Genomic DNA, 23,783 nt, shown 5'->3' with positions numbered 1-23,783 from the left:
AAACTTGATGAATCAATATAACACTAGTTCAGGTTCAAAGAAAAGTTAGTTGAACCATGTAGATTCCAGGTCAACAAAGCTGTTGAGCAGTATTATATATACTACAAACCCTTTTTCATAAGCACACATCCATGTTGGTTGAGTGGTTCTCCATGCAAAGGCCTATGGAACCCTTGGCATAACTCAAAGTTTACCCAAAGAAGCTAAAAATATTTGAGAGTCGGTTACACAGCTCACTAACCTGCATATATTTTCCTAAACAGACAAGCTATCAAAAGCTGTCTGAAATAAGGGAAAAACTTTTCTAACTCACTTATTACAAGACCATATATAGATAGACTGTGGCTTTTTGAAATCACTCCTGATGAATCCCAATGAATATATCTATTGCTGAAGATACAAGTCTACCTCAATGATGCTTGCAATTTCTACCACAGCAGGTAACAACAGTAAATAAAGCTCCTCTGATTGCAAGCAGAATTAGAAAATGATAACTTGTCTTGCCTATAGTAAGGCTACATACCTCCATAAAATAAGCCTTACCTTAGACTAAAATAACACCCAATAATATTGCTATGTACAAGAACAGATGGTTAATAGGCTTGTAGTGATCACTTCGTAAGGTATATAATGATGAATCACTATGTTGTACACCTTAAACTAATATTTTAATACAACTATAATTAAAAGAAATTTTAAAAAAGTTAAGGGGAAAAAAGTCATTAATTTCAATGAAAATTAAAAGTTATGCTGGAAAAGCTAACATTAATAAATACCACCATCCTAGAGCTTTGAAAGATGTCATGTTTTATCAGACACTTTATAGTGTATAAATTAATACACAGGTAATGACTTCCTCCAGATCATTTAGGAAAAGATAATTTTAGAGTCATGCACACAGTAAAGCTGCCTCTAGCTCAGCAACACAGACTGAGAAAGAAGAGGGCTCCTTCTAGAAGAGTCTTACCAAGACCCTGGTCCCCTAACCCATGGAGGAGAGTCTTATTCAAAATAAACATTACAGGAGACAGATGTTTCATAAAAAAGGATCCTGCAGGCACTAAAGAAGATAGATTTCAATCTTATTGTTGCTTTAAAGATACAACTAATGATCAGTCCCTGGAATTCTGTGCTAAATGGAGTTCACGAAAAAAACTGTGGCCGAGAGATAAATCAGCATAACGAACTAATGGAAATATTTTAAACTATATTATACAGTGGAATAAAGTCTCCCCTCAAATAGCTGAAATTTTTGAAGTATACACACCTCATAAGCAAATTCTGAACACATGACAGAGAAGAGCCGTGTGACCTTAGAAGGATGTACTTGTAGTCTACATTAAAGTGATAGAAATCATAGATAATGTTTCAATTATGCTGACAAGTCAAAGAATACTGATGGTAATATTGAAAAAGACAATTCGTTTTATAGGACAAGAAAATCACCTATGAGAAAACCACTTTATTTTTTGCTTTGCTAATCAGTTCTACAGGGAGGCAATGGTGTTACACTGCTGAGAAGTGGGGAAGGAAGTCATGGTATTTGATTTTTTTTCCTGCTTTTTGTAAAAGAAAAAAAAAACTGAGAAAAAAATCATTGGTATCAAAGACTTCTGAAGAGAAAACTTAGAGCCTACAAGGCAAATCAGGATCAAAAACTACTCAGCCTTCTGAACAAAATCCATCAAATGTGCATCTATCTACAGCTAATCTGAAAACTTATCATGTAATTTTTTGCCCCAGGTAAAGCACTAGCTGCTGGGATTGGCATGGCATCGCCATGATCACTGAAGCATGGCTGAATCTGCGTTCCTTCCTCTTCCTTCCTGTAATGGCTGAAAATATATGTGCCTTCCCCTCTCCACTTCAAAGGCCAACACTGCTGGTGAGCTCCAGCCCCATCTCTCTCTACTGCTCAAAGGATGTATTCTTGTGGTTAACCTCTCAACACTGCTTCATCAACTCCCCTCCTAAAAGCAACTCATTCTCGCCCTGGCCTGATACCTTGGTTGGATAGAGAATTGTCCTAAAGTGCAGAGGTTGCCGGTCAGGGCTCAAACAGGAACAGATCAATGTTCCTATTTCTGTCTGTCTCCCATTTCCTCTCTCTTTAAAATCAATAAATTAAAAAATATATTAAGAGCAACTATCCTCGCCTGACCAGGCGGTGGCACAGTGAATAAAGCGTTGGACTGGGATGCTGAGGACCCAGGTTCGAGACCCCGAGGTCGCCAGCTTGAGCGCGGGCTCATCTGGTTTGAGCAAAAAGCTCACCAGCTTAGACTCAAGGTCGCTGGCTCAAGCAAGGGATTACTTGGTCTGAAGGCCCATGGTCAAGGCACATATGAGAAAGAAAGCAATGAACAACTAAGGTGTCGCAATGCGCAACAAAAAACTAATGATTGATGCTTCTCATCTCTCCGTTCCTGTCTGTCTGTCCCTGTCTATCCCTCACTCTGACTCTCTCTGTCTCTGTAAAAAAATAAAATAAAAAAATAAAAAATAAAAAAAAGAGCAACTATCCTCAATAATATAACATTTTATTAAGTCAAACTATAGGAAATTGCCATTCTCGAAAGTTAAAAGTAGTCAAATGCCACCAAATTTCTTAGGGTTCAACATAACATCTTATTCTGTCAAAAAAAAAAAAAAAGTTGAACTCCAGTGCTTATCTTAGCCCCACATTTCCTTTCAGACGCCACGCCCTCAGGAACAGACAGGGGTTGTCAGCAGTCTACACTCATTATCCCCTTCCTTACAAACTCCCACCCGCTCAGCTGCCCATGCCAATCAGTACCTGCCCACAACTCCACCAAAACTGCTCTTGAAAAGTATCCAAAAGGCTCCCGTGTTGCCAAGCCTGATGAGCAAACACTGTCTTCATCTTATTCATCCTCTCAAGGAACATCTGGCACTCCTTCCTCCTAGAAACATTTTCTTCACTGGCTCCCAGCACAACATGCTCTTGGTTTTCCTCCTGACAAGTGTTTATCAATCTTCTTCTGTCCGAATTACATGGAGACCCCCCAGGTTAGCTCCTCAGTTCTCTGCCTTCTCTAGTATACTGTCATAAATTATCTCATCCCCTCTATGGTTTAAATTCTATTTTTTGTACTGATGATTCCCACATTTATATCTTGATCTGATGCCTCTTCTCTGCAAAAATAAGAACCCATATATCCAAATGACTATTTCACTTCTCAACTTGGGTTTCAAATTCAAGTCCAAAAGACACTTCCCAAAAAACCCTTCTATCGTCCTTAGGTCTTCAGTAAGTAGTGTTACTATCCACCTTGTAGGTCACTCCCAAAATCCTGCTGCTTAGCTGATTCTTCCTTCATCACACATCCAACTGATCTATATGCTCTTTTCATCTTACATCCAAAATAGTTATTGAACTATTTTGAGAGTCTCTGCCTCTCAAATGCTACAACACTGGTCCAAGCCACAATCTCTCTTAGCTTAGTAAAGCAGTCTCTTAACTGATTTCACATATCCACATCTTTCAACCATGCCCTACTAAGATGCAATACCTTTCTTACATTCCAGTGTTAGTTTCTCAATGCATTTAAAATACCTTACACTACAATCAATAATGACCTGCATATCTATCTCTCCACCCTTTCCTTTCTTGCCTCAACTGAGCTTTATCCTGTTCCTCTCACAGTTCTAAGCCAGCTCTTGCCCGCCCCATCTCAAGACCTTGGTACATGCTCTCTATAGCCACGAGACAGATGAAAAAAACAAGACCTAACTATATAGTCCCTATAAGAGATTCACTTCAGCCTTAACAACACACAAAGATTTAAAGTGAAGGAATGGAAATAATCAACAAAATGAAAGCCAACCTATGGAATTAAAAGAAAATATTTGTGAATAATTTATCTTGAAAAATAGAGACCATTAAGAATCCCGAGAGGACAGTCAAGTAGGTGAAAGTGACACTCACTTCCTCCTAGGACCACAGCAAAACTGAAACTAAGTTAAAAAACAATAAGACTAGGTAACTATCTGAACACTACTAGATGAACAGAAGTCTTAAAACTAAAGATTGCAGAAGAAGCCATGCTGAGACCAGAAGGAAGGGTAGAGACACTAAAAGGGCTTGCCTCACACCCATGTTCGGCAGCTGAGAATCTGTAGGGGTATCTGAGTTGCAGAAGTTCCCCCAGAAGAGAAAAGAACCTCAATTCTATGCTGCACTCCCCAGCTCAGAGCACCAGTGCCAGAGAGAGAAGCACCCATATATCAGGCTGTTAAAATCAGCACCTGCCTCGGAGAGATGACAGAAGAGCCAGTGCAAACAATCTTCCTCATGGGCACTCACACCCTGGGCCTCATGGAGGGGCTCAGAGGAGACTGAAGTCATACAGGGGAGATTGAATTGTGTGGATCTGAGGAGTGGGCTGAAGGGATGGCCACCAATGTCCCTGGGCAAGTCCCTCTCCCACAGTGTGCACAAGCACCACCTTTCTTTAGTCCAGCATTCCCCGCCACTGGGAAATGCCCTTCCCTGCCGACTCCCTAAGGCCCTGCTTTGCCAAAATCACACCAGCTGACGGCCTGCTGGTAGCAGTCTGCCTAGACCCACATTTCAGTAAGTTCTCAAGGGATTCTGGGCAAAATCAGGGGGTGACAGACACAAAGTGCAAGGAAGTAGAGTCCCAAATAAGACAAATGCAAAGAGGCCCACAGCAAGACAAATCATATTAAAGTGCCAAAGGTTACAGACAAAGAAAGAATCTTAAAAGCATCAAGAGAACCTGGCCTGTGGTGGCCTGAGGATGGAGCATTGACCTGGAATGCTGAGGTCGCTGTTTGAAACTCTGGGCTTGCCCGGTCAAGGCACGTTCAACAAGCAACCACGGAACAACTAAAGTGAAGCAACTATGAGTCAATACTTCTTGCTGCCCCTCTCTGCAAAATCAATAAATAAAATCCTTTTTAAATAAAAGCAGCAAGAAAGAGACAGTTACCTACATGGGAGTTCCCTTAAGACTGTCAGCTCATTACTCAACAGAAACATTGCAGGCCAGAAGGGGTCAGCATAAACTAGCCGAAGTGATGAAAAGCAAAGAACTACACCCATGACTACTCTATCTAGCAAGGCTATCATTTAAAATTAAAGGAGAAATAAAAAGCTTCTCAAACAAGAAAAAGCTAAAGGAGTGCATCACCGCCAAACCAGTTTTATAAGAATGCCAAAGAGATTTCTTTAAGAAGAAAAAAAAAGAAACAAACATAAATAACAAAATACAAATAAATATGTACCTATCAATAATCACTTTAATTATAAGTGGATTAAAGACTCCAATCAAAAGCCATAGGGTAGTGAAACAAGTAAGAAACATGACCACAGACTCACCTCAGATCAAAAAATACAAACTGAAAGTAATGGGATGAAAAAAGATATTTTATGCAAATGAAAACAAGAAAAAAATAGCTGGGGTAGCACTATTTATATCAGACAAAATAGACTTAAAACAAAGGTTATAATAAGAGACAAAGAAAGCCATTATATAATGACAAAGGGATCAGTGAAACAAAAAGATATAGTCCTTGAAAACATGTATGCACCAAACACAGGAGCATCTAATATATAAAGCAAATGTTGATGGACATAAAGGGAGAGATCAACAGTAATACAGTCACAGTAGGGAACTTTAATACTTCTCTGACATCAATGGATAGATCTTCCAGACAGATTATCAACAAAGAAAGCAGAGACTTATGGTGGGTGAGACCAGATGAATTAATTGATTTTTTTAACTTTATTTATAGTGAGAAAGAAATGGAGAGAGAGAGAGAGAGAGAGAGAAAGAGGGAAAGACAGGAATACTGATCTGTTCCTATATGTGCCCTGACCAGGGATCAAACCAGCTACTTCTGTACTTATGGACAATGCTCTCTCACCAACTGAGCCATCCAGGCAGGGCTTAATTGATATTTTTAAGAACATTTCACCCTAAAGCAACAGAAAATACATTCTTTTCAAGTGGACATGGAACATTTCCCAAGAGAGACCACATGTCAGGACACTAAATAAAGTCTCAATACAATTAATAAGACTGAAATTATATCAAGCAACTTCTCTAACCACAATGGTATGAAACTAGAAATCAATTATAAGAAATAAACTGAAAAACACATAAACACACTGAGGCTAAATAACATGTTACTAAACAATAAAAAAGTTAATAATGAGATCAAGAAAGAAACCAAAATATACCGTGAGACAAATGAAAATGAAAAAACAACACAAAATCTATGGAAAAGCAATTCTAAAAGGAAATTTCATAGCAATACAGGCCTACCTTCAGAAAGAAACAAACAACCCTCAAATAAACAATCTAACCCTTACTCCTAAAGGAACTAGAAAAAGAAAAAGTCCAAAGTGAGTAGAAGAAGGAAAATAATAAAGATCAGAGAAGAAATAAATAAAATAGAGTCTAAAGAAACACACAAAAGATCAATGAAACCAGAGGTAGGTCTCTGAAGAGATAAGCAAGATTGATAAACCTTAAACCAGACTCATCAAGAAAAAGAGAGAGGCCCTGGCCGGTTGGCTCAGCGGTAGAGCGTCGGCCTAGCGTGCGGAGGACCCGGGTTCGATTCCCGGCCAGGGCACAAAGGAGAAGCGCCCATTTGCTTCTCCACCCCTCCGCCACGCCTTCCTCTCTGTCTCTCTCTTCCCCTCCCGCAGCCAAGGCTCCATTGGAGCAAAGATGGCCCGGGCACTGGGGATGGCTCTGTGGCCTCTGCCTCAGGCGCTAGAGTGGCTCTGGTCGCAACATGGCGACGCCCAGGATGGGCAGAGCATCGCCCCCTGGTGGGCAGAGCGTGGCCCCTGGTGGGCGTGCCGGGTGGATCCCGGTCGGGCGCATGCGGGAGCCTGTCTGACTGTCTCTCCCCGTTTCCAGCTTAAGAAAAATGCAAAAAAAAAAAAAAAAAAGAAAAAGAGAGAGGACCCAAATAAAATCAGAAATAACAGAAGAGAAGAAGCAACTGATAATACTGAAGTACAAAGGATTATAAGAAAATACTACTACAAACATTATATTCAACATAATACTGGAAGTCCTAGTTATAGCAATCAGACGAAAAGAAGAAATAAAAGGCATTCAAATTGGAAAGGAAGAAGTAAAACTCTCATTATTTGCAAAAGACATGATAGAAAACCCTAAAGATTCCACCAAAAAACTACGAGAACTGAAGAATAAATTCCATAAACTAGCAGTACACAAAATAAATATCCCAAACTTGGTAGCATGCTTATACACCAATAATAAACTGACAGAAAGAGAAACTAAGAAAACAATTCAATTTACAATTGTATTAAAAAAGAAATAAATAAATATACCAAAGAGGTGAAAGACCTATACTCAGAATATTATAAGACATTTTAAAAGAAACTAAAGAGTATAAAAATAAATGGAAGCATATACCGTGTTTTTGAATAGGAAGAATTAACATTTTTTAAATGTCCATACTACCTAAAGCAATCTATAGATAATATTGCTACCTGATATCAAACTATGCTACAAGGCCATAGTAATCAAAACAGCATGGTACTAGTATAAAAAGACACATAGATCAATGAAACAGAATAGAGCCCAGAAATAAACCCATGCCTACATGGTCAATTAATATTAGACAAAGTAGGCAACAATATGCAAACGGGTAAAGACAATCTATTCAATAAAGAACGTTGGGAAATTTGAACAGATACATTAAAAAAATGAAACTAGACCACCTTATTACAATATATACAAGAATAAATGGATTAAAGACTAAAATTTAAGACTGGAAACCATAAAACTCCCAGAAGAAAACATGTATATGTACATGTTTATGTTTACATATTTATACAATAAAATACTATTTGGCCATTTAATTTAAAAAAAGTGAGGAAATCCTCCATTTGTGGTAACATAGATAGACATTGCCGGCACTGTGGTAAATGAAATGAGTCAGACAGAAAAAGACACAACCTATATAATTCACTAATACATGGATTCCTTAAAAAGCTTAACTCATAGAAATATAGAAGAGAATGGTAGGAGGGACTAGAGACTGGAAGGAAGGGGAAATGAGATGCTGTTCAAATGGTACAAACTTCCAGTTATAAGCTAAATAAGTTCTGGGATCTAATGTACAGCATGATGATTATAATTAATAAACCGTACTTTATACTTGAAAGTTGCTAAGAGAGTAAATCTTAAGTGTTCTCATTCCCCCCAAAAAGAAATGGTAAATCTGTGACATGATGGAGGTGTTAGCTAACACTTGGCTGGTAATCATTTTGTAATACAGAAGTATATTGAATCAACACATTGTACTTTAAACTTATACATGTCATCTATCAATTATATCTCAATAAAGCTGGAAAATAATATAAGATAAAAATAAACTGAAGCAAACATGAATTATGACTCCACTACTAATGACTAGATTCTTGGGCAAGATACACAACTTCTCTGTGCCTCAGTTTCCTAATGCCTAATCACAGGGTGGCTATGGGTTATATGAAGTAATACAGTTGACCCTTGAACAACTTTTTTTTTTTTTTTTTACAGAGACAGAGAGAGAGTCAGAGAGAGGGATAGACAGGGACAGACAGACAGACAGGAATGGAGAGATGAGAAGCATCAATCATTAGTTTTTCATTGTGCACTGCGACACCTTAGTTGTTCATTGATTGCTTTCTCATATGTGCCTTGACCGCGGGCCTTCAGCAGACTGAGTAACCCCTTGCTGGAGCCAGAGACCTTGGGTCCAAGCTGGTGAGCTTTTGCTCAAACCAGATGAGCCCACGCTCAAGCTGGCAACCGCGGGGTCTCGAACCTGGGTCCTTGGCATCCCAGTCCGACGCTCTATCCACTGTGCCACCACTTGGTCAGGCTGAACAACTTTGAAGTTAGGAGCACCATACCGCTGCCTAGTTGAAAATCCTCATATAACTAACTTAAATTGGCTCTCCACATAAGTGGAGTTTCTACAGCTGATCAAAAAATACTGTTTCGACCCAGGGCTGGTTTAATACACAGGTGCAAAATCCAGTTATATACACTGCCTACTGTGGTAGATGGAATAATGATCCCCCCAAAATGGTCCCCCATGTCTTAATCCCTGAACTCTGTGATGAACCACTTCCCTTACACAGCAAAAGAGACTTTGCTGATGAGAGTGAAAGGGCTCTGAGATGGGGAGACTGTCCTAGAATATCAGCTAGGTACAATGCAATCTCACAGGTCCTTATAAGAATTAGAGCCATAGTAGACATGAAACAGAAGAGGACATCAGAGTGATGCCATGATGGAAAGGGTCCTTGAGCCAGGGAATGTAGGCAGCTTCTAGAAGCTGCAAAAGGTGAAAAATGGATTTTCCCTAATGCCTCCAAAGGAAGGCAACCCTGCCAACATCTTGATTTTAATTTATTAAGACCCATTTCAGACTTCTGACCTCCAGAACTGTAGGTGGATACATTTTTTTATTTTAAGCCACTAAGTTCATTGTGATCTACTACAGCAACAATAGAAAATTAATATACCTGGAAAAGAGTTGACCCAAAACAAATAAAGCTTAGAAAGTATCCTTACACTTACAGTCCCAATTAGAGGAAGCCACCTAAGTCCCCACCAGAAGTGGAGAGCTGTGAGCCCATGCATTGGAGCAATGGAGAGTGAGACCATGTGACTTTATAAGCTGTTTTCCCAGGGCATATTTTGGTCTAACAAGGCTAAAGAATAAAGGAAGCAGGAAGAAAATTTTATGGTTAAAAATATTTTTCAGAGAAAGAAACACCAACATCTCCATTTTGGACAGTCTGGGGGCTAATATATAAAAAGTGCTTTAAAGCTATTCGGGAGCTATGGTGGGGCAAGTGGAGTAAGAGGTGACTGCAGCTGGCCAGGTAAACACAGTGGTGTCTTGTACCTGGGCAGTGGAGGTGGAGGAATGTGAAAGCATCTGACAGTACAGGTGGACTAGGAAAGGAAAAGACAAGAAAAAAAAATAACCTTTTGTTTTGCTAAGGCAACTGGGAGGATGACAGGTAGCATTTTAGGGAAATTGGGAATGCTGGGGAAAAAGCAGAGTAAGGGGCAAAGGTTCTGTTCTGGAACTAGCAGACAGCTCAGTGGTGGTACCAGGTAGACATACATGCAAGTCTGAAACTCAAAAGAATATATAAACTTGAGTGGCCTGTGTAAATATGAATTTAAAGCACTGGGAACAAATAGGATTGCTTAGAGTGCACAGAGCGGCTTTTTATAATTGCAAAAGGCTCGCCAAGCAATTCTCACACATCTCAGTTAAGAACCACTGCATTAAAGCTAAATATAGGAACTGTGACTTAGTAAAATAGAGTCTGTATTTCCAGCAGGGGTATCACCGTTAGTGCAGTAGTTCCAAGTCAAGTCAGACCCTATTCAAATACATACAAGAAAATCCTGCTATTCAGCCAGATCTCAGGCACTTAACAGAAGAAAGGCATTTGGTTTGATAGAATGACAAGTAACCCCTCCAGTGACCACTTCACCCCTTAAGATGTATAGTGTTGAGGCAAAAATGAGTGTGAGCTGGGGCTGTGGCCACAGTTAAGTATCTAACTCTACTTCCCATCAACAAGCCACAAACCACAGTTACAAATGACCTTTTAATTGTATTATATTTTTCAGACCCAGAGCTTATCATGCCTGAATCTCTTCCAAGGTATTGTCATTGTGCTGCCACTTGTTCATTCCAAGAAATAAATGCCCTCACCATGTGAGCACAAAGAATATTTAATTACATAATACCTTGCTCAAACACAAGAGCAATGCACTCTTTGTCCTGGCAAATAATTACTTGTAATCTCACACCTGCTTAGATATGACAGTAACAAAGGCTACCAGATGCAGATATATGACAAGGGCCAAGTGACTGTAAAGGCAAGAGCTGGGATTCCAAGCTCACCATCCCTTACCCTGGTCTCGTGGATGCACCTGGGTAAACTAGAATCACTACAGAGAATCCCAACTCCAACCTGGAATAACAACAGGCCACTCCATCTTCCCTACCTTAGTAATCCCCCCCCTTCACCACCTCCAAAAACGTTGTCAGGATTCCAGTTGCTAGCACTTGTCTTCTGCCCCAGGACACAGTCCCATTTCCACCTGTGAGTTTCCGGGAGTATCTTTAGATGACAACCACATGACCCCACCTGCACCAGCTCAATGCAGCTGCACCGAAACCACCTCCTGTTGCGGCAACCGTTTCGGTACCAAGCTACTATATAAGGAGCGATTCTACCAAACATATCATTTTAAAACCTATTAGAAACACTGGTAAATATGGCAAAATGTTTGGGTTATAAAATACTTTCACATAATGCAGTTTTCTTACTTTCAAATATATTTAGTAACTGTATTAAGTGGTGCTAAGCAAATTAAGTGTAGACTAATAGAATATATTTTGTTAATTCAACACTTCCCAACTTGTTCTATGGAACAATATTTTTCTTCATACTTTTTGCAAAAAAAAGTTGTTTTAAAATCATACTGATTTTACTTCTAAAATGTATTTTTACTGTATTTATGTTTGAGATATAATAGATACAATATGTCAACAGTATATACCACCCAAGACCACTCAGAAAAGTTCATGGGATGCACTTTTAGGCTGTAACAATTCCCAGGGAACCACAGACATTCTGTCATATGTCATCTGGCCAATGACTGCTGGTCTTTGTTGGAACTTGTCTTTTATTTTTTGACATGTGCCTGTCTTTGTACACCAGTTATTATGGAATATCAATTTATACTACCTAAACTCCCATGGATCAATGTCATATACTGTATTTTTTTACCTGCTTTTAAATAAATACAATTAACTAAGATGGTTCTTCATACAAAAATGTTTTGGGGAGCCTCTGAAAACAGGGTTGTATTAAGTAATCAGCCTGAGTTTAGGCTTATTTATACTAACCATTTCCTCAATAAGCTCTTTCTATCCCTAATTGACAGAAGGCAAATATTTATGCCAGGCCCATGGGAATGATTATAAAGTCTAAATTTCCTTAACTATTCTTTACAAGCACCTAGTATTCTATAGTTTTACAAATTCTTCCCTACTGACTATTTATAAAAATCCATCTAAAACAATGGATCTCCAAGGGTAAGGTGAGACTAGTAATACCACAGGAGCAACAACTGCAACAGTGAGACATAATACAATATAAATTATAATAACAGCACACTTCTAAGTGTCATGCCATCAGTATCAAAGAGTTTAAGGACAGAAATTTCTTGGGCTCTCAAATCTTTTTTTTTCTTCTTCCTCTAAACTATCATTGGTTAGATCTTCCCCATAAAAGCCACAAGAAGTATCTTGCATCTTCAGTGTTGTCCTCCTTTCGCCCCAGAATTTTCAAGAGGTGGCTATGGCACAAAGATGGTTCCTACTTCAGTTTGTAGGGGTCACCTACAAAGAGGAGTGGCTCTTCTTTACCATGAACAGAGGCAGATGGAAGGTACTCTCAGAAATGTCTGATGATTAGAAAAATCTTGAACTTTGAGGCCCCTCTTTGGGGTATTGCCTTTTGATTTTAATAAATATCTATCCTCCAACTCTCTCTCAAAAACATACATACACAACACACACACACACACACACACACACACACACACACAAAAGAATAACCTATTTTCTGTTCTTATAGCCTAGAAAAAATAATTTAGGCTCATATTTTGGGCCAAAGATGAAAAGGATCTCTTTTTAGTTTCCTACTGAAATGTTTTTAAATGCTTCCTTATGCTAGTCTTATCTTTTCATAGGTATCCTGTTCAATGAGCTGACTTCTGACGATTTGAATACAAGCTGCTTAATTTTATTAACATCTGCTTCACAATAATAATACAAGATGCAGAGCTTTAGGCTATAAGAAATGTACTTGGCTCTCTGCTCTCTTCTCAAGAAGCACAGTCCCAAGTGAGGTCATTCATTCTTGACTATATTGATGACTACCACGTCAGCATCTCCCTTTCCTGACCTTTCCTGACCTCTCACTCTGGCACTCCAGTACACTTGGTTATTCCCACGAACGTCCACCTCATCACAAATGAAACAACTTGGATGCCAAACCAGTTTATCTTTCAAACTACAGTATCCCCTTTTGCAGACAACACACACAGTCTCCAACCATGCCAAAGGAAAAAGGTGGGAGAAATTTTTTGACTCAAACCAACCATCATTACCAAATCTGTTAGAAAGCCCTGGTGCTTCTTTTTACAGAACGTCTCCACATTTTCCTCTTCCTCTTGACTCCAGCCAATTCAGTACTGGTATAGGGACTTACTGCCTTATGTTTGTATAATCACAAACAGATTCTCAGCTCCTTCCTGCTTCTGAGTCTTCCTACACACTGCTACCAGAATAATCTAGATTAAATATTCTCTTAGCTCTCTTCCAGGTCTAAAATTTCCTATGAAGTTAATTTTCTAGCACTGCTTTTCTCAAGCAGCTTTCTGGTGTTCTCAATAACTTCAAATGGTTCACTCCTATCTAACTCTTAACTCCTCAGGCTGGTTCTCGGGACAATTCACAACCTGATCCCAAACTACCTACCCTGTTTTCCCAACCACTCTTTACAAGAAGCAAAGATTCTAAATCAATCTCCTCACTTCTGGTCTTGATGCCAGGCTCCTCTAAGACTCCAAGCCTTCGGAAGCACTGCATTCACTAGGAAGGTTCTCTATCCCTTCAAAGTCCTGCCCAATCAGAAAAGCCTAGCCTCTTTCCCATGTCCTTTGGTCAGGCTGACCTGAGCCATTTCCAGAACTTTGTACTGTTTCTAAATTCGCTTTAAAACCTTTGCCCTTGTATCAAGAATATGAATTAAGATCACAACGTCTTATTTTATTTTTAGCTCCTGTATCACCAGAACCTACAACAGTGCCTGTACATAATAACTAAACCTCTCTCATTAACCTTTGTTCACTGGTAATAACTAGCACTTACAGAGCATTTACTGTATGCCAGGCACTGTTCTAACTTATTTAGTTCTTTTAGTGAACCATTAAATGACACTTAACTGTCTCTTATTTGTTCACAAATGGCAGTTGTGTCTCCTCAAATAACCAAGAAGCCCTTTCAAAGCCAGTAATATATCTAGTATGACTATTATAATCTCCATAGTGCCAAACACCTAGTAGTTCTCAAATATATGCTGGGTATAGTACAATTGAAGGGCCACTGAATTATAGTGTTTCAGGTATGCTATGGCTATTTATTAGACCTGGGGCAAATTTCTGAAGTTCAGTTTGTGTGTCTCAGTGCCCTTATCTGATAAACCAAAGACTAAGTTATCTGACTTGACAGAACCCTCCTTACGCTAAAGTCTGACTTTTTCATAATATGACTTTTCTGGGGTCCTGGTGATTATTAAGAGAATGACTACTTCAGTGAATTCTAAGAATGCAAATTTGGAACTTTTTTGTAAACAAAGTATTTCTGAGAATGACTCATACTCTCAGGCTTCTATCCTCTAATGCTCCACAGGTGAAAAAAAAATGCTACCACAAAAGACCCATAAATTCCACATTCCTCTACACCTGTGCTATGAAGAAATAGACGAGAACTGCTACAAAGGATAGCTGCAGCCCCAAAGTCCAGCCTCACCTTGAAGGAGAGGAGCATCCCATCACAAAACTAAACACTAGCAGAGCTTGAGGAAACAGGTGTAAAAGTGAAGACCACTGGCAAATCCCCCGCTCTCCAGACTCCTGACTCAGGACAGTGAGGCTCACTGGTAGAACAGGGTCACCTCTGGGGCCTGCTCTGCTTTTGGAAAACCATTTAATCTCTCTGGACTTCTAAAGGCACCTACCTGAAAAGGAAGGCTGTAGGAAACCCATTTATGTGTGAAAATGCACAAATGCGTATGCACATTTAAAAATGGAAAACATACTTAAAAATTGCAACACCACTCACAAGAAGAATTATACCCATTTTGTTCAGACTAATTCTACGGCAACTTAATGATGACAGTAAAATCTCTGAGGACACAAAAGGGATGGTGACCTGTGCCACAAGGAATGAAGAAAGTCTGTAAGAAGTGTGAAGACAGATCACAATTAGCAGAAATGAACTATTCTTTGACAAGTAGGATAGCAGTCCGGCCCCTTCAGACGTCCTTGTAGTTCTCTGCCTCCAAGCTGAGCAGCCCTCAGGGTTCCAGAGAGGACTGCCGAGTTCTGGCCCAGATTCTGAAGAAGATACCTAGATCCTGGCTCTCCCTCTACAGCTTACTAACTAACCTAAGCAGTCACTTTGGGCTCAGAATTCAGCCCATCTGTGAAGTATAGTAAATCCAAACATTACAAAGTCGTGGTTTCTAATCTTGAAACTCTGGATCAATCTTGGAAGATCATGCCCTAAAATCCTGTGTCCCAGAGCAGTCCTATAGTGAGAAACCTTAAGGTGATAGAAGACAAATCAAACACGTCAAACATGTCCAGGTGCCAGTATGAATGTTCTCTGAGGATACCTGGAAATCTATGAAGCATGCAGATAACACTAGTTTTTTTTGTTTGTTTGTTTTGTATTTTTCTGAAGCTGGAAACGGGGAGAGACAGTCAGACAGACTCCCGCATGCGCCCGACCAGGATCGGCACGCCCACCAAGGGGCGAGGCTCTGCCCACCAGGGGGCGATGCTCTGCCCCTCCGGGGCGTGGCTCCTTCGCGACCAGAGCCACTCCAGCGCTTGGGGCAGAGGCCAAGGAGCCATCCCCAGGGCCCGGGCCATCCTTGCTCCAATGGAGCCTCGCTGCGGGAGGGGAAGAGAGAGACAGAGAGGAAGGAGGGGGGAGGGGTGGAGAAGCAGATGGGCACTTCTCCTGTGTGCCCTGGCCGGAAATCGAACCCCGGACTTCTGCACGCCAGCCCGACGCTCTACCACTGAGCCAAACGGCCAGGGCCCAGATAACACTAGTTATAAATGTGTGTGTGTGTGTGTGTGAGAGAGAGAGAGAGAGAGAGAAAGAGAGATAGGGACAGATAGGGAGAGAGATGAATAGCTTCAATTCTTGATTGTGGCACCTTAGTTGTTCATTGGTTGCTTTCTCATATGTGCTTTGATTGGAGTGCTACAGCAGAGCAAGTGACCCCCTGCTCAAGTCAGCAACCTTGGGGCTCAAGCCAGCAACCATGGGGTCATGTCTATGATTCCACACTCAAGCCAGCAACCCCACAATCAAGCTCATGAGCACGTGCTCAAGCTGGTGACCTCTGAGTTTCACACCTGGGTCCTCTGCATCCCAGTCCAACACTCTATCCACTGTGCCATCACCTGGTCAGGCCAGATAACACTAATTTTAAACCACACTCTCAAAACACAAACAAACTAAATTTGACTAACTTATGTAATGACCAATTTATAAGAATTTTGTTTTTGGCCCTGGCTGGTTGACTCAATGGTAGAGCGTTGGCCTGGCGTGTGGGTATCCTAGGTTCAATTCCCGGTCAGGGCACACAAGAGAAGTGACCATCTGCTTCTCCACTGCTCCTCCTCTCACTTTTGTCTCTCTCTCTCTTGCTCTCTCTTCCCCTCCTGCAGCCATGGCTCGATTGGAGAAAGTTGGCCGTGGGCACTGAGGATGGCTCCATGGCCTCTGCCTCAGGCACTAAGAAAAACTCGGTTGCTGAGCAATGGAGCAACACCCCAGATGGGCAGAGCATCGCCCCATATGTGGTCTGCTAGGTAGATCCCCATCCGAGCGGTAACGGGAGCCTGTCTGCCTTCCCACCTCTCACTTAATTTAAAAAAAGGGGGGGGGGGATTTTGTTTTTAAGTAACCTACCTCTGCTTCAACAGATCTAACTAACCACACTATATGCCTCCAATGTTAATAATAGAGAAATACAGTTTAAACTAATAATTGGAGAAATTTTTTTCTGTAAAGGGCCATTTAAAAAATATTTTAGCCTTTGTGGGCCATCTCCCCTCATATAGCACAATTTGTAGAGGAATAAGCTATGGCTATGTCATGAAATATTTAACCATGTAAAAATGTAAAAACCATTCTTATCTTATGGCCCTACAAAAACAGGTGGCAGGCCAGATTTGGCAGCTGACTTAGGCAGAGTTTAATGCCAGAGGCCTTGGAGACAAAAGGGAAGGGAAGAGGATATCAAGAACTTCACTGTTTTCCTATCCCTACCTCCATATCCCCATTTCTTAAAAAAAGCTATTTAGAACAAAATGGAAATGAACAGGGGAAAGTCTCTATGCACTTTATTTTCCAATTTCATTCCCTGCTTTTGTTCATCTCAAGAAAGAATATAAAAATGCAGGAACCAAATCATCAGAATTAACAGAGAAATAAACAACTGATACACCAAAGAAAGAAAATAACTTACCTAGGAAAATTTTAGACATCTCAAATTATTTTGCATACAATTTTCATACCACCTTGTCACTATTCAATAGATCTTACCTTCCTGAGCTAAAAGGCAAAGGGAATAAATCTGGACTACTGCCAACCTCTAATTCAGCTTGAAGAAAGTAAAAGATAATCTATTTACTATCACCTGACCACAATGTTTTTGTAAGTATAACCAATTTTTAAAAAATTAAATTTCATTATAATAATCTTCCACTTTTTCTTTTACTTATATATATGAACATAATCTACCTTTGTATTATCTGTAACATATTGCAATTTAGAATACTAAAAATGTAAGTGAATTTTAGGCACCCAAAGAAAGGATACATTTCAATCATCCAAAAATGCTCAATACCTTTTTGAGTATCAGAATGAAGACTTTTGATCACGCCTGAAACAGGAAATGCTAACGAGGAGCAATAGGTAAAAAGAATAGGCCTTTGGGTAGATTGCAGCCACACTGGTTTTCAACAGGGTTCATTCCCCACCCCGCTCCAGACATCAAATGTCTGGAGACATTTTTGGTGGCTACAACCAGGATAAATGAGAGAAAAAGGTGCTTCTGGCATATTCTGAGTAGAGAACAGGGATGCAGCTACAACGAAAAGCAGACACCCACACCAAAATATCAACAGCAATGAGGTGGTAAGGCAGCCAAAGGTAGAGTATGTACAGTTTTTACAGTGCTTTAAGGTTGTTCTTTTTAAAAAAACAGTATGTTAGAGTTAAAAATTTAACATAAAATATTTACTGGTTAGCTACTATATGCCTGTCTGCATACAAGCACAAATAACATTAAATATACTATCTCAAAGAAAAGCTCCATCATGACCTTAAGAGACTGAGTTCATTTAAAGCAACTTGCCATAAGGCAAATTTAAAATACTCAAAACACTAAGTCTGAATTCCATTTCAGTACAATCAACCCGCACACTTGTTTGATCTTAAGCATGATCTCAACCTTAAAATTAGCAGCTTGGCTTGAAATCTGTAACTGAAAGAGAAATTCGTCTTATTTAAAATGGTCTACTTCCTCTCCTGATCAACCCACTAATGACACCATGAAAAGAAGCAAAATTCATTCTTTTAGAGTTTCTCCTCCCCTCCTTAGTTCTACATGCTCTGGAAAAGCGGATGCTACTGGGAACATGACCACCTAGAAAGAAAGGGCCAAAATGCAACGACTCTATGACCCAGCAAACAGAGATCATATTCCAGCTGCTGAACATCCCCCTATTTTCTTAAAATCTCTAAAGGAGTGAGGGAACAACAAGGAATAACAGACTGCTGGATTCAAAAAAGCTAGTAATTAAGCAAGGAATCAGAGGCAGCTACTGAACTACTCCTTCTAGGAAAATGTCAACACTTACGACTGTCAAAAAAAAAGTTTTAACAGCTATCACAAAAAAACAATAGTGGACTCAAACTGAAAACAACAAATAAAATTTGTAATTTTAGTCCATGTTTTGACCACAGCCCAGATAAATAACAGAAAATTCCCAGCAGACATACAGGATTGCAACATCTCCCAGAAAAAAAATATGCTTATTTAGGCTGTGGCAGCAGTGCTGATCTGGGAACAACACATTCAATTCAATTAAAAAAACAATAAACTTAAGCCTTCAGACCAGATGCAGTCACGAGTGTCTGTCCCAGTGGTGTACAGGAAGCAAGCTTAAGTCTCAGTGAAACACACTGGCAGGAGTCCTGCAGGACTGCTGAGGAGCAGAGCACACCAGCCTCTCCAGAGGCTTTCAAACTCTTGCATTCCTCCGAAACGCCAGGTTGCCAGCACTGTCCAAGTTCCATCCCTTCCCAAAAGTCACAGATCTCAAATATTACACCCCAAGAAATGAAACAAGTGTCCATATACACACCTGCACAAACCCCAGCAAGAAGTCCATAGTTTGTAAACAGAGTGTAGAGAAGCCAAGAACATCATCTATGTTGGGACTTAAAAAGTACTAGAGATATAAAGCTTTTAAGCATATTTTTATGTGTGCACTGTATTTCTACAATTTAAAAAAAAAAAAGGCATTAACTTCCCCACCTTCCAATGTCTTTCAATCGAATACTTATGTAAAGACATTCTCACTTTTTCACTTAAATGTTATCTGGGTACAGAGATAAAGTCTGAAGTTTCCTTTCATATTTTGCATCAGTCCCAAGAGTTAATATTAATCCCTGTGGTTGTATGCTATATCAGTTATTTAAAGACTGATCATTTGTTATACAAAACCTGGGTCATTATTTAATTCTCCAGACTCAAACATAAGACATCATATTATACACACTGTTAATAGTAAGCAACTTGTGAAATCCGCTTATAAGAAGTAATAAAGCATTTCAGGAAGACCCTAACAAGTTTCTCCTTTCTATCTGCTGGAATTCTTACATTACCTCACAGCATCTTCAGGGCATTAGGTCCTAGCCAGCCTTTCATTCCCATTGAAATTTTTATTAGTTTTTCTAGCTGAGATTTATTAACCCTGAAATATACACATAAACTAAAACTGACAAGACCACCTGTTGCCTTCAGGCCTCAAAGGACTTCCTCCCAGAAGCACATGGGAAGGCCCTCCAAAGGCGGTCACAGAGGCAGGCAGCTGCTCCCCAGTGGGAGAAACTGACGCACCCAGCACTGGGCCCACTTCTGCTCCAGAGTCTGGGCAAGTGGTGGACAACAGAGTTGTGGGAGAAAAGAAAGTGAAAGCCAGAATAACAGCAAATATAACAGATTGCTGTTAATCTAGTAGGTGGTTTTAAAACGTATCTTGCTTACAAGATGGGTCATGTACCTTCCTGAAGGTTCCATATTAACCTAAAGAAAATGAAATGCACAAATCAAAGGAAATCAATCCCTTTCTAAATTAATCATTCCACTAGACACCAAAAATGAAATATACTGACAGACTCCCTTACCTTTAATAAAACTAAGCCGTTCAGTACCCAACCCCAACAACAACAACAAAAATACACTGCTGCTTAAGTTTTGTGATGTTTGGTGTTCTCATCAAATTAAGGTTTACATGACAAAGTAGTGAAAAAAATAAAAACTCAAATGCTGGATGTCCTGCTATATTCTGGTTTTCGTCAGAACGTTGAGCTCTGAAGAGAGCTAGAAGACATTCTGGGAGAGATAAAAATCTCAAGCATTGACTGTTTCAGAAGAAGGAGAAGCATATTCATTAGGGATTCATATTAAACATTCAAGTAAAAAAAAAAAGTCCTAAGTTAAGGAGCCACAGTACAGCAAGCTCCAGTGCCCATTAGATCTTGCCACAAGCCGGCTGGGGTTTATTTTAACAGTAGGCAAAGGATTATTAAAGGCAGTAGAGCTAACAGCTGACAGCCAGGACTCCAAAGGACACCTGTTCAAATCTCAGCTTTTAACTATGTAACTTGGGGGAAATTCTCTCTGTGCCTCAGCTTCCTTATTTACCAGGTGGTGGTTGTGGGAATCAAGTTTATATGGAAGACACAGGTGATGCCAAGCATATGAGTTAGGCTTACATCAGGTCTACCCTACCCACCTGCTTGGGGATTTACTGCCTGTCCAAAATAAATCAGCAGAAGAGTACCTTCTTCCTGCATCAAATATCCAGTCCTGAAATCTGAATAAGACATCCTTATATATAAAAAGCTCCACCTACCAAATCCTTTCCTCCTGCACATAAAACAGAAAACACAGGGCCTTCTCTTCTAGCAGCTGCTGTCAACTTTCAATCAAATGCTCCTCATCCTAAGCAGAAATTCAGCCCCTTGACAAGGACTAGATCTGGATATTACGATATTAGAATTAACTTTGCCTAACATGTCCCAGTAACTGAATGAGTCATTCACTTCTTTAGAAACACTAAAATGTCAAGGTTGCCAGAAAACCCCAGCCCCAGATGTTTGCATAAGTCATTTCCAAGTGATTATCAAACCAAACTCAAAGGACTTCATTCAAGATGACTTTAAGTAAAATATATCCGTTTTTATGTGGGGTTTTTTTCCTGAAATGAAGAAAATACTGAAAATAAGGTTACTGGGGTGGAAGGGGGCAAATCACAGTAAGATTAGCCCCAAACTTATTAAACAGCATATTAAACAAAGCTTAAAATTCCTCCTTTTGCTCTTGCTTCACAGGGTTTACTCTTTTTAAAACTTTTACCCAATCTTATCAACAAGCACAGGTCAAACTCTAAACTCAAGTTTAAAAGATATACCATAGTACTTATCTCACTATATTTTCCCTATCAGACTACTCGGGAGCAATAGAAACTTTAAAATTTTTTGATACATCTGTTTGTAACAAGATTTTCAATTCCTCTCTCCTGCAAAATATTTTGAATGTTCTAAATTTATAATAGCGTCCACATATGGGTCTTTTTTCACTTCTATCACTCAGGTAAAGTTTGTAGTTTCATTTCAAATAAACTCAAGCATTTTGCTCTCACATATCACAAGAACAAATGACAAGGATACTCTTCAGTCATTTAAATTCTCTCTCTCTCTCTCTCTCTCTCTCTCTCACGCACACACACACACACACACACACACACACACACACAACACATTTAAAATGCCAGCTTGTTCACGTACTACGTTTCTCTATCCCCTTAGCCTAGTAGTTGTCATATCAGTTTGGCAGGGTTTTTGAGTTCTTTAGGTTCATTCATTACAGGGGATAGATACCACACAATACCCAGTTATAGTAAAATTTCTTAGGTGTACTGGTCCTTGTCAAATAACTAGAAACGAAAATACACACGACGCAGTATTCTTGCAAAAAGAACCAACTGTCTCCGTTTGCTTATTTTTAGCAACTTTAAATAAAAGACTGAAGACTGGTCCTTTTCCCCACTCGTTTGACAATTCGACCACAGGGCGCAGGGCTGAGCGCCCCACAGCTTCCGGCTGGAGTATAACACTCACTTCCCCACTAGACTCCCACGTCGGCTCCAAACAAACCCGATGTAAGAGCTGAAGAATGACGACACTAAAATCAACCCTACAAATTCACAGCTAGGAGAATTGCAACACGAAATAAACTTTTACTTCTTAAGAGTGGGGTAAAAAGCACCACCCAGAAGGGGTCTGTATGATCCATTTCCGCAACTGGATGCGCTCAGGGGGTCTGTGCAGCTTAACCCTGTGTGGGCCGAGGGGCTACCTAAAAGCGGTAAGAACGCTACACCTCACGCTGCGCCGCTCCCCCAGCCAGCAGGTGTCCGAGGCCACCCTAACAGGCCCGGGTGCCAGTGCAGGAACCTGGCCACTTCCCCTGAGCGCGATCCCGCCACCTCACGCCGCCTGGCACTTTGTTAACTCCGTGCACCAGAAGGAGGCTCCCGGGTCGCCGTCACCGCCATCCAACGCGGAAAAGCCGAGCTGGAAGAGGCTCGGGTCCTCCCTGTCCATTTGGGGCTCGCCCTGCCCGGGTGCGGAGCCTCCGCGGGAGGGTGAGGGCGAGGAGCACAAGGTAACTATGTACCCCCCCCTCCCTACCCTCTCGGAGTTCCGCGCCCCGGGTGCTTACCTGGGGGAACGAGCCCTCGTGGCGCGGACTCTTGGGGTAGTCTAAGTGACCTCGGTCCAGCATCAAGTAGAGCGAGAAGATCACCACACAGAAGATCGCGCTGCCGAACACGGTGAACTGCCGGCTTAACTTCATTTTCCTTGATAGATTCGGGCCCAGGACACTGTCTTCACCCAGAGGAGGCGGACTGTGGACTCCTGGAAGCGGCCGCCGGAGGCTCCCCACTTCCAAGCTCGTGCTCTCCGCGCTTTCGACTGCGGATGCCGGGCCGGGCCGCGCTCCGCACCCTGTCTCCGGCGCCACCACGCGCTGTCGGCCTTCGCCCTGGCCCACCGCCCTCCCTGGAGCCGGGCGTCCCTCCCCAGGCGGGACCCGCCCGCAGCCCGGGAAGGGCCGGGAAAACTTGGATCTCGAGCTCAGACCCGGCAGCCGGCAAAGAGTGCGGGGCCGGCGGAGGTGAGGTCGCTGCCCCGACTTCCTGCCACCGCCGCCCCGACTGAGCCCGCAGGAAAAGTTTTCTCGACAAGGGCAGGCGTGTGCTCCTCACCCAGGAGGTGCGGGTTCGACAGCCCCGAGGCGGCGCGGAGCTGGGTCCAAGGAGCCGAGGGGCAGGAATCCGGTCGGAGGAGCCTAGCCCCACAACTTAGCGCCGGGACGACCGGTCCCGCCCCCGCGGCACCGCCCCCGCCTCCCCTAACTGAGCCCCTTCCTGCTGCCGCCGCCGTCGCCGCCGAGAGCGGGCCGGGAAGCACCCTGGGCGCGGAGATGCGAGGATCGGGCAGGAGTTGCCTCCGAATGCGCGCGTCCACCCGCCTGCCTCTCCCGCCCCCCACCG

General features: G+C 41.4%; 1 protein-coding gene across 1 annotated transcript in view; it reads right to left on the bottom strand.

Moving 5' to 3' along the window:
- The window catches only part of MAN2A1 (mannosidase alpha class 2A member 1), a 186,804-nt gene extending 163,570 nt beyond the window's left edge, over positions 1–23,234 (bottom strand). The window contains exon 1 of the mRNA XM_066381983.1: positions 22,949–23,234. Coding sequence (XP_066238080.1) covers positions 22,949–23,083 — 135 coding nt within the window. The 5' untranslated portion in view covers positions 23,084–23,234. The remainder of the gene's footprint in view (positions 1–22,948) is intronic.
- Between the last annotated feature and the right edge of the window lie 549 nt (positions 23,235–23,783).

The sequence above is a fragment of the Saccopteryx leptura genome, chromosome 4 (assembly GCF_036850995.1).
Source record: "Saccopteryx leptura isolate mSacLep1 chromosome 4, mSacLep1_pri_phased_curated, whole genome shotgun sequence".
Classification (NCBI taxonomy): Eukaryota; Metazoa; Chordata; class Mammalia; order Chiroptera; family Emballonuridae; genus Saccopteryx; species Saccopteryx leptura.
Note: the sequence above shows the minus strand (reverse complement) of the source record. Positions and strands in the feature narration are given on the sequence as shown.